The following is a 12,387-nucleotide window of genomic DNA, read 5'->3' on the forward strand; positions in this document are numbered from 1 at the left end:
CTCAGGTTGAAGATGCTCTGTAGAGGACTCCCCAGCTCCTATGCACAGACCTTCAACAGTCGTGCCGATAGTCCATGTGGACCCACTGCTTTGCTAGCAAGAAGTCTCCTTAGCTCTCTGCTTACCCGGGCTGCTGTAATTGTGGGTGGGGGAAAACTCTCTCCTATGCTGGTATCAGCAGAAGGATGGGTGAAGGATGCAGCACTGTGAGGTGAGAGTGAGAGTGGGTTAGGGTGGTCAAACCTGCTAAAAAAAAGTTGTTCATAAGGTTTGCTTTCTCCCTGTCTCTCTTGAGTTGCTCCAGTTTTCTCCTGTACTGCTCCTTCGTCACCCTGAGCTGGACTTGGAGTTCCTTCTGCACGCGCTTGAGCTCATGCTGACCACCGCCTTTAAAAGCCCTTTTCTTCTGGTTCAAAAGGCCCTTGATGTCAGTTGTAATCCATGGCTTGTTGTTAGCAGGAACTACAATGTCCATACAGAAGTTGATGTGGTCAGTAGTTCAGTCAACAACCTCCTCAATGCTCTCACTTTGTGACCCCTGCAGGATATCCCAGTCCATAGTTCCAAAGCAGTCTCTCAGAGCCTGCTGTGCCTCAGGGGACCACTTCCTGAATGAGCGTGTGGTTGTAGGTAGCTCCCTCACTCTTGGTTTGTAGTGAGTCTCAAGCAGAACCAGGTTATGATCTGCTTTCCCAAGCGCAGGCAGCGGGGTGGCACTGTATGCGTCCTTAATGTTTGCATACAGTAGGTCAATAATCCTATTTCCCCGGGTGTTACAATCCACATACTGGGAGAAGGCAAGTAATGTTTTGTCCAGCGTCACATGGCTAAAATCTCCAGAGATTTGCACAAGCGCTTCGCGGTGCTGTGTTTGAAGTTTAGCAACAACGGAGTGGATGATGTCACCCGATATTTCCATGTCCACGCGAGGAGGGATGTAAACAATAACAACAATGATGTGTCCAAACTTTCTGGGCAAGTAATAGGGGGCTTTGACTTACGTCCAACAGTTCAGTGTCCCTGCAGCAAGTGGAGATTTTGACGTTTACATGTCTAGGGTTGCACCACCTTGTGTTCACATAGAGTGCAAGTCCTCCTCCTTTCTGCTTCCCGCAGGTATTTGCGTCTCTGTCTATTCTAACTGTCCTAAACCCGGACAGCTCCACGTTAGCATCTGGGAGGCTAGTTGTTAGCTATGTTTCAGAAAAACACAACAAACTGCATTCCCTGTAGTTCCTGACATTTTTCACCAGCGCAGCCAGTTCATCGATCTTATTTGGTAGTGAATGTAACTGATGTAAATAAATTTACTTTGTTATTGGAAGTGAAATTTGGAGAAAAGGGAATTGTTGATCATCTAACTGGAGATGGAGAGAATTGACTCTGCAGGGAGGAAAGCCCCAGGTGTCTCTTATGGGAAAATGGAAACATTCTGTGGCCTACAGGGGGCGCACAGCTCCCAAAACCCAACACTGACAGATCCAGGCTGCAAGTTCAGCACACACATTTTTTTTAGTTCCACATCCCCCCGTTTCCCACCTGCACAGCACAGTTCAAACACAATAAACATGGCACACTCCAATGTCTTTTCTTGTCTTTCTCTCTCTCTCAGTCTCCCTGCACTGCTCCTGCCAAGGTTTGTCCTCCACCTCCTAACTCTGGTTTCCGGAATGAAGGCGGGCAGCTCCTTTTATTTTGCACCTGGCTCGTTAGCGAGATACGGAAGTACTCCCAGATGTGGAGGAAGCCTGACACAAATAGGGCTCTGCAGTTACCCAATGGGGTCGTCCCAGACTCCAAGTCCCATTTTGCCCTGTGTGAATCCTGGGCACCACTGTTATGCAGAAGGACTGCCATGTAGCGGCCCGAGGGGAGGTGCTGGCCTCTGTTTGTTCTCTTCCCCGGTCCTTCCAGTTAGTTCATTGGCATCCTGGCTGCTTAAGGGCCCTGGCCATCCACCACAGTTCGTATAACACACCCTCTTTTTTATTGTTGCCCTTTGCCTCTCTGCAAAATGTAATCATTACCTTTAACGTGACCTTTTTTCATTTCTTTACACCTTGAAAGTTATCATTCAGAACAATAAATGTAAAAACTAAATGAGCTCTTATGGTAGACATCTGAATCTTCTGATTTTTTTCCCCTCAAAATACAACATCTAAAACAAAAGTAAATAAAAATAAAGTCATATTAATTATATTTCTGTGAAGTTATTTTAAGCAGCCATAAATGATTTATTTTTGTTTCTATTTTTAAGAAACTTGTTCTGTTTAAAAGAGTGAATGTACAATCATTATTATTTTATATCAGGGTTTCTTAAACTTTTTTTTGACCCAGTCTGGCCTTTTAGTTTCTTCAAGATCCATTCCATGTTAAGTGACAGGCCGTGGTCCATCTGTAAGAGCCTTGTGCCCTTTGGAGAAGCATGGGCAATTGTCAGAGGAGAGGTGGAGTAATCCTGGATGAGGGAGGTGGTTGTAGTAATGTCGATTGCTTAATCAACTTGCGGCAACCCACAATTCCACAACCCTTTTCCATTAACTACAACAGTAACTTGTGACCCAACAGCAGAAACTGTTTAACACTTTAAACTCAGCCCAGTTGTTTTGGACCCACCAGCAAGACCGAACAACAATACAATTTTTTTTTTAAATTGCATGTAATCATCCATTTCATCATTGCTATAATTAATGTACAGTGGGTTGCTATTACAATGTAATTGAACACCACAATACCATGCTACAATGCTTTTCTTTCTTCTCTCAAAGAAGACAGCATTGCTGTATCCACTATGACTCCTAAATCCCTCTCATAATGTCTACTTTCAATTTTCAGACCTCCCATTGAGTATTCAAACTTAACATTTTTACTTACTTCATGTAATACTTTACTTACATCATGTTTCATCTGCCACAAACCTGCCCAAGTCTGTATGCTGCCTAAGTTCCTCTGTTAATGATTTAACAGATTCCAAATTATCTGCCAGTCATCTGTCTTGGTATCATCTGCAGACTTAAAACAGCTTGTTACTTATATTCCAATCCAAATCATTTATGTATATTAAAAATAGCAGCAGCCCTAGCACTGACCCTGTGGAACACCACTCTGAACTTCGGACGATTCTGATATGATTCCTCGTACCATAACCCTCTGCTTCCTGTGTTTTAGTCAGTTTTGTAACCTCAAACAACACCCTGAACTCCCACTTCTTTTAATTCGATGCTAAACCTTTCATGTGGCACCTTATTAAATGTTTTCTGAAAGTAAAGATAAATAATATCATATGCTCCACTTTGATCATATCCTTTTGTTATCAAAGCGGAGAATATGATATTATTTATCTTGTGGCTATTGGCATTGCAATTTGGATACAAAGTATAACTTCTTTATCAACTACAGTATATATATATATTCTAACAGAGTAAGATATGCCCATCATAATGATACGTAGGCCAGGGGTCTTCAGTAAAGAATATGTATACTATGTAAACAGTAAAAACTAAGAAAAAGAATTATATTTTTTTGTACTGCTTCAAAACAGTAAAACTAGACATACTACTTGTAGATATTTCATAACATTTTTTTCTGGGTGTTTCTGACATATTCACTGCCAATTTACAGTGTTTGGAAGCTTATTTCAACACTATGGAAATCAGAATAATATTCAAAGTGACATTTTTTGTAAAAACATTATTGATTTTTTTTTATTCTGCTTTAACATGTGTATACAACAGTTAATTTTTTAGTTGTAGCAATTCTGAAGGAGAAATGTTTGACCTTTATTTGGAGGAACAGAACATGAATATTGAGTGAAGGATGATGATGATATAGCAAGTTAAATCAAAGTAGCAGAAAATGGACAAAAATAAGTCAGAGTTTAAAGGGTTACGAAACCCTGTTTTAGATAAATTAATTTTTAAAAATTATTAAAACTTCTGCATAGCTAATCTGGGCTTTGGAGAAACAAATACTTCAAACGAGGAGCTGGAGTTCCACTAGAAGTGTATCAGTGAATCATCTTGTACATATCAGACAGTTTTACATACAATACATATGATTAGACAGGTGCCTTTTATTTTTATTAATTTCTTGTAACTAACCATTATATGAGCATATAGCAATTTGTAAAGTAACAATTATTTCTTAATCTAACGGATTCATTTTCTAAGACACTTTGTTAGCATATCACTTTTGATGGTTGTCATGGCAACTGTGATTGATACATTCCTTTATTTCCTCAAGCACCAAAATCTGGAAGAGGACTAAGGGAAACTCTAAAATTTGGTGCATACTGCATGCTAATATGATATTTAGTTATGCAGTGTAATACATTTTAATGTGTTCCGTAATCATACTGCATTGTACGTGTTAAATTTAAAAATAATAATAATATTTTTAACCAAATAATTTCTAGGTTATCGAGTCTACGAGATTGATGGAGATTACCCTGGAAGCTCAAGGATAGTTGTAGACCATGAAACCTACATTCTTAACCTAACTGAAGCAAACATGGAATCTACCTCTATCCACTGGAAACGTCTGTACAATGCCCGAGAAAATTATGAACTGAAGACTCTCTTTCCCTCGGACTGGGATAATCTTATCAGCACATTCCAGAAGAATGATAGTGTGTTCCAGAATTTTTGGCATCTTTATCATAAGGGTCACATTTCAGAGCCCTGTCAAAATGCCTGTAAAGCCACAGTACTGTGCTCCCTCCGTTCAGGTCGGTCTGGTGATCCTCAGCTATGTCTTGATATGCTTCCAGGTCTGTCTTACAGTGAAATAGAGAAAGCAAGGTATCGAACAACAATGTGTTAATTGGGGAGATTATTTATCAAATTAGTTAAAGAAATACATGTAAAAAAATAATGTGAGCATTACATGCTTTAACATCCCCTTGTAAATGTATAGTTAGAATCTTAATAACATGTTAAACAGCTGGTTACATACAGTAAGTACTGAGGGACTAAACTTAATTTTTAAATGTTAATTTAATAGACTTTATTATATTTATGCATTGGTATATATTTAAGAAACCTGCAACACAAGTGTTTTATCCTGCCTTTTAACTAGAAATTTCCTTTGGATGGAAATATGAGTTTTTTAGAAATGTGTAATTTTTATTTTCATTTTCTTTTTAAGTTTATACTAAAACCTTAATTTGCTTGACTCCTAAGATCCTAAAAGCACATGGGCTTGTAAAGGTAACTTGATCAGATTCACTTTATTTAGTAAGTGCAATGTACTTCTGAACAAGAGGACTGCAGAAGCATTGGGTTAATTTCAATGTTTCTGAAATCTTCTCATCAAAGCCGATGGCGTACTCACGGAATTCACCTTATCAGATTGGGTTTTGTTACTAAATGAAGTTAATATTTACAGTGCTTTCTATTTTTGTTAGTTGTGAAAATGAGCATAAGTAGGACATTTCCCACTTTCACTTGTACTTACTCATAGTAAACGGAAGTCTGTGTTATGTCACAAAGGTCACTGTGGCTGCAGATTTTTTGCACACTTTTGTTCTTTATTTTGGCATTTTGATTGATCCCTTTTTGGGGTTTTGTCACTGATGATGATATTGGGTAGCTACAGATTTCTTTTTGCTATGCAACAATTATTGTCAGTGTGTATGGCACTGGCAGTGGCTTTATTGGTGCCATTTTATATAAAGCAAATGCTAAACAATGCACACTCTGTGTTGCTTTTGTCACAGTCATCACCTAGAAAGAAATGTTAATGCCAGATTTTTCTTATGGCTGCTAAATCACTCAGGTGCCAGATTATATGCAATCTCAGCCACAAGACAAAATCCGTACCCAAAAATCAGTGTATCACCAGAATGTTTATTTAGTGGCAGATCCGAACTCAGGAATGATGGATTGCCAAGGTCAGACATTGCTCAAGAACTTTGCCTTAACTGTACATAAATGTAGCAGTAGCTGGGACCCCCATGCAATATACATCTCCGTTATTTTAATTTTAAGGATGCTGTCTGAGCTCCTGCACCTGAGGCTTGAATCTTGTAAAACTCAGGGTCACTTTTTTCATGATTAGAGCTTTATGTTCTCCCCAGGTGATCTTTCTCCCCCCAGCCCCCCAATTCAAACCCCTGTGCATTTTCTTTTCTTTTCCTCACCTAAATAAAAAGCCTTCATCTACCGTGTTCACATCCAAACACACAATCCTAATTTTTGCCTTTGCAAAGGGCTGGTCTTATTTCAGCAACTATACAGATTTAATCAGTGGGCCATGACAGTATTTTGCCTCTCCTTTGAAGTCAATTGTATAAAAACTAAAGACTCAAAATACACTTATTTCTGCTTTTTCCATTATTTTGATTGCAGCAGTACCATACACATAATAATAGAGGCAACATGCACTAATGCAATCTGGTATCTAGACGTGAGGTTAGAACAGTGGCAATACTTGCTTCGGTCAGCTTGCGTCTTTGGTGTGCAGAATGCAGTCTGGTGTTCTGAAATTTGTAGGCCCAAGGATGAAATATCATGAATATAGACGCGGGTAGTGTTCATTTTTTTCAGCTTCTTGCATGCTTAATGGCACTTGAGGCTGAAAACGAAGATTCATGCAGGGTATGAAAAGAGAGTCTATTGCTAGCATAAAAATGTCTTCTGTGGATTGTTTATCCAGTAAGCCAGTCTGTTCTGTCTGTTTGCTGTTAATCCAGCAAGCTAATCTCTCTAGCTAGTTTTGAGCTCCTTTTGTTGAGTCCTACTTTTATTATGCTTTGTGCTTTTCGGTGGTCCAAAACAAGGGTTTGTTAAGCAGTATTTCCCCGCAAAATGAATCATACACTCTAAGGTAAGCCTTAGAGGGAAATTATGTGCTTCAGTGTTTTCGTTCACACAGGACAACAAACGATTTGTTCACATCACTGGTTCTTCATAGCCTTGAGTTTGATGGACAGCAGAGCCAGAGGTGCGCTCATCAAGTGGTCAGTGGTGCACAGGTTTCCTTGTCAAGACTTAGGAAGGGTGGTTTCATTTCAGTCTTGGTCTCATTGTCTTTTTTTTTGGGGTGCCTTAGAATCTAGTAGGATTATTGAAAGCTGGTTGTTGTGAAAGTTGAGCTGCTTGCTAGAGGTAGTAGCTCCAAGCACTCACTTGCTGCTGTTACCTTAAGGAGGAAGAGTCACGATTTTCTATGTTTTAATAACAAAAAGTACTCTTTGATGTGGGTGCTTTGGAATTGAGGGGGTGGTGGAATACGGTGTGAAATGATTTGGCCCTTTTTTTGTTAAAATCACTGGAAAAGAGAGGAGTCCAGTGATGTAACTGGTCTAGCATGGACATGCTGGAAGAACTGAAATCCCAAGAACCAATGTAGCAGTTAGGGAAGCAGGCGGGCTGTGCTCAGATTAGGCCACCTCATTACGTTGAGTTCTTGAGCCAGCATAATACTATGCCCCTGACATCACCAGTCTGCTCTTTTCTGGATATCTATATCAAAACATCTTTCGTTGTTTCACACCGCCTAATTTTCAAAGCTCCCACGTGAAAGGGTATTAAAAGAGGCAGAAATTAGAATCCAAAATGTAATCTTCAAATCAAGGTCTCTGCTACTTTATGAACTGAGTGAGTTTACCTGCAAAAAAAAGACCTTGGAAAAATGGCAGTGTCCCTAATCTTAGTGAGGGAGTGGACTAAGATATGCATACTGTATTTAGCTTTATAATAAGACAGCTTAACATACAACTCTGTCACTAAAGTGTTGTATTGTTCTATTAATGTGTGGAAACATACCAAATCATTTTGGTGCAAGTTGATGGAGAGTAGTCAGTCAGTCATTTTGTAAACCGTTTAGCCCTGAACAGCAGGGTTGTGGGGGTCTGCTGGAGCCTATCCCAGCCAGCATAGGATGCAAGGTAGGAACAAACCTTGGACAGGGTGCCAGTCCATCACAGGGCAAGCACACACACCCCAACCACACACTAGTGCCAATTTAGTGTCGCCAGTTCATTTAATATGCTTGTCTTTGGACTGTAGGAGGAAACCGGACCACCCGGAGGAAACCCATGTCGACAGTAGTCCTAACTTAAAAGTATCATAATTTTGTGAACATACACAAATGAAGTGACCACGTGTATTTAACATGTCACCTTTGCTGTGTGTCTCAAATTGTATTTTCATTGAAATCAAGAACAGATGAAACCCTGTGGTGTTACCATTTCTTTGAATTATATTAATTATGCTTAAAAGTTACTGAAACCTCAGAATTGCCTGAGAGGAAGGTTTAAGAAAAGTTATTTATTTACAGTGTCATTCCTGCTGCTGCGTTTCAGTGATGTTCCTGCCTTGACTTGCCATTATGTGTGTAATTTTGGTGATGAAGGATTGGCATACTGTATTAGTTTGGTATTCAGAATTGAGATGGCTGCACACATGTGGAGTTGTTCACTTTTCAACTCTTTACTCCATTCCTGCCAGTGCTGCTATGTGAAAGCAGGCGAGTGCGAGAGAGCTGAAGCAGCACATGGCATCTATGAACGTCTGGAGTGAGCTGGGTGGCACGTGCCCATGGCTGTCTTCACCTTCACAGGTAACGGAACACCCTCCCCATACTTTGGGGGGAACAAAATAATTGAAGTTCCTTTAGGGACCTTTGTTTTGATGTTTTTTGTTTTTATAATTCATGATGATTGTATCAATGAAGATCAGTTTCTATTTTGGTTAATGAAATTATGTTTTGCAAAGTTTTGCACTTGGAAATAATTGAAGCAAGTTTTCATTGTTGTAAAATTCATCTGTTAACATTTTAAAGTACTATTTAAGATGTTTTAATTATTAATTTTATGTTCATCGTCTCATTTTTAGACTAGGCAGTTCTAGTCAAGTCTGTGCTGTAAATATTTCTTGCTAGTTTGTCTTTAAGCATACAGTATATGCACTTTTAAGTTTAAAGTTTTGACTTACAAGATGAATTAATAACTTGTCATATTTTATTTGCCCAGATAAGTTAATATATGTAAATTCAGATATTTGTGCTGTTTTTAGCATTGCCATTTCGTTATTTAACGTATTAATCTACTGCATCAAATCAAATATTTGGCTCACAGTGTTGCTTTTTTAAAAAGGAACTTTGGCTAAAAGTACTTAACTGTGACTTGAATCTTGCTTAAAAATGAATTTAACTGAACAAATGCATTCTACTAATAGTATTAATAATTGTGTCAATGGCAGTAATTAAAATGTCAACGCATTGCTGATGTGTTCCATTTTGTGACAAACAGAAATAAACGAAGCGAGTGCCCTTTTTTTTGGAGTGCAATGTTATAAAAACGATGCTTAAAGCGATTTCAAAGGTTTGGGGCTCACGGGCTTAATGAGATCTGTGGGGTGCAAGTCTGGAATTAACAGCTTTGTGTCTTCTCGGCAGTGTTCTGTAATGCGCCTGCTGCAAAAATTGTCTTGGTCTTCATCTTTTTTGTTTTTCTTGGGTTACCTGACATATTTCTCATGCTGTCAGTGCCTGAAAGATCCAAGTGTTTTATTTATTTATTGATTGATTGATTGAGATGATTCTTTTACTGTAAAATAGGACTGAAATGTTGAATTTATTTTTGCTTGTTTTCACTCTTTGTTTGCTCTTACAGCGAGGATTCTAATGAGCCCAACTATCATTTACTTGTAGATTAAAAATGATTTTATGTAAATGCCAGAGTACATAATTCCACGTCAGTTTTAAATTTAGAGAAAGTAAACGTCAGAAGAAGGCATGTTGGTTGGAGTAGCGGCTGAGGAGCTGGACTGGGAACCATACGATGGCTGCTTCAGGCTTCACCACTGAACTGAATGAGCCATAAAGACAGTTTCTATGAATTTATTTTCTGCTCTTCCTTTATCCAAGTGTACAAAGTTCAGGATGGTTTGAGGGAAGCCACCTATTTTGAATCCCTTCTAACACTGAGCTCCATCTGTGGCATCCCATAGTTTGGAGTGTTGGTGTGAGTGACTGCAGAAAGTGGAGAAAGATACTGTAAAATGATGGTGAAGCCATGCAATGGTGGTACAGTATATTAGAGCTCTGATAGGCCACAGCAAGACACAAACATGCTGAATGCTCACAAACACCCATTGAACACTGACTATGTGGTGATGTGGCATTTTAAAATGAATGTTGGACTTGTAAGTCACCTTGAATGAAGGTGTCAGTCAGGAAACAAGGCTGCTGCATGTCGGTTGTTGAAATGAGCTCTAGCTGCTTGGGACTACCAGCTGGATGAAGGTCCCTTCAAAATGTAGGTACAGTGCTGTGAAAATGTATTTGCCCCTTCCTGTTGTCCTCTATTTTGCGATTTCCACACAAACCTCATTCAGGAAGTCACAGAAGAACATCTAAGGAACTGCAGGCCTCTCTCAGCTCAGTTAATGTTCGCATACATGAGTGCACCATTAGAAAGACACCGGGCAAAAATGATATCCAGGGGAGATTTCCAAAGTAAAAACCACTGAAAGGAACATAAAGTCTTGTCTAACATTTGCCAAAAAACACCTTGATTACCTCCCAAACAATTGGGCTAATGTTCTGTGGACAAGTGAGTCCTTTAAGAAGACATGGGTCCTATTACTGCATATCTGCCATAAAGCTAACACAGCATTCCACAATAAGAACATCATGCCCAGAGTCAGACGGGGTAGAAGTAGTGTGATGACATGGGCAGCTTGCCATAATTGAAAGAGGCATGAATTCAACCCTCTACAAGAAGTTACTGAAGGAAAATGTCTACTTGTCAGTCTGCTGTCTACACTTGGGTTATGCAGCAGGAGAACAATCTGGAGCACAAGACCAAGTCCACCTCTGAATGGCTCAAAAGATTTTGGAGTGGCCTAGTCAAAGTCCTGACTTGAACACTAATGAGCTGTTGTAGCGGGACATTGAACGACCAGTTCACAGAAAACCCTCCTGTGTGGCTGAATTTCAACAATTCCGTAGAGAGGAGTGGGCCAGAGTTTGTCCACAGCGATGCAAAAGACTCATCTGCAACTGTTACTGCTAAAGGTGGCACAACCAAGTGTTAAGTTTGGTGGGTGGGTTACTTTTTCACATGGGAGTTGTTGAATTTTTTTCTATCAGTAAATCAAATGGTCATTTAAAAAAAAAAAACTGCATTGTGTTTACTCAGGCAGTGAAATGATCCTGTTCATTGGGCAAGTTTGACTTAGCCTGGTAGCCATTAGTTCTGTCACGCCAACCAGAACAAAGGCAGTTTAGAGAATAGATGGAGGTTTAACACAGATGTGTCATGTAATCTGCTGGCTTTAGGATGGTGTACCAGCATGGAAGGGTTGCCAAATGACATGACCACGTGGAACCAGCACTTTGGAGTGTGTAGCCTTAGCAGGACAACACTGTGGATGATGGCGCGTGAGCAGTTTATCATTCGAGTGAGTGTGCTGGAGGTCAGCAGACTTTTCACTGTTTCACAAAGGTTCAAATGTGGAGTTGGGCCAAACATAATATTAAGTCTAAAACCAATGAAAAATAATTATGGAAAGGGATGTGTGCAGTAGATTCAGATAATAGGCTGCATTGCCAATAGCACAGTAGTCATATAGAAAAAAACATGAGACAACACCAAGAATGAAATAAAAGAAGGAGCTGTAGATCAGTTTGTGTGAAGACTTGGTGATTGAAGATTCTTTATTCGTCACATGCATCGTTATACAGGACAACACGCAGTTAAATGCATCCTGGTGCATTTGGCCAGGCAAGTTAAAGTATGGAGGTATCTGCTGCGTGCTGTTCAGTTCCAGGGTTATCCGGTGGGATTGTGCTGTTGGTTGGTGTTCAGGCATCCTAATGTTTACTGACTGCACATTAACTGTGGCACAGCAGGAAGTAAACCGTGTATTTCCAACACTTTTGACTAATCTGCCCAAAAACATTTTGCTTTATTCTACTGTTTACCCATCTGGCTTTGCAGTGATTGCCAGGAACAAAGATTTTATGCGCTTGAAAGGTGGGACCCATCTTGAACAGCAGCAAATAATACAAACACGTATATTAAAACAGATATTGTTAAACTGTTTGTGGAAAATCCTCTCACCTGTGATCGTAAACCTTGCTCTTTCAAATGAATGTGAGAGTTGAAACTGAAGACCCTCTTCTGGTGGCTCCAAGAGACAGTTCCCACAAGATACTACAGGACGAGTCTTGTTCAGTTTTGTTATTGTTTTATTTTCCTGTTATTCTCATTTGTTTTGTTGGTATATGTGCAAGACAGACTAAAGTTACAGTCCCATGAGTATTATTTCTTTTTTCCTTCTGTGTGTATAACTGTTGTAAATGAATAGTTTTCATACCTCTAGACATTTCTTCAGTTTTACTTTCTTCTTATTTCAGCTGCTCGTGTTAGGGGTTGCC

General features: G+C 39.5%; 1 protein-coding gene across 1 annotated transcript in view; it reads left to right on the forward strand.

Moving 5' to 3' along the window:
• smpd1 (sphingomyelin phosphodiesterase 1) overlaps positions 1 to 9,278 on the forward strand; it is a 61,781-nt gene extending 52,503 nt beyond the window's left edge. Inside the window, exons 6-7 of the mRNA XM_051926751.1 lie at positions 4,415 to 8,221; positions 8,255 to 9,278. Of these exons, the coding sequence (XP_051782711.1) occupies positions 4,415 to 4,821 (407 nt within the window). The 3' untranslated portion in view covers positions 4,822 to 8,221; positions 8,255 to 9,278. The remainder of the gene's footprint in view (positions 1 to 4,414; positions 8,222 to 8,254) is intronic.
• Positions 9,279 to 12,387: the final 3,109 nt, after the last annotated feature.

The sequence above is a fragment of the Erpetoichthys calabaricus genome, chromosome 4, assembly GCF_900747795.2.
Source record: "Erpetoichthys calabaricus chromosome 4, fErpCal1.3, whole genome shotgun sequence".
Taxonomy (NCBI): Eukaryota; Metazoa; Chordata; class Cladistia; order Polypteriformes; family Polypteridae; genus Erpetoichthys; species Erpetoichthys calabaricus.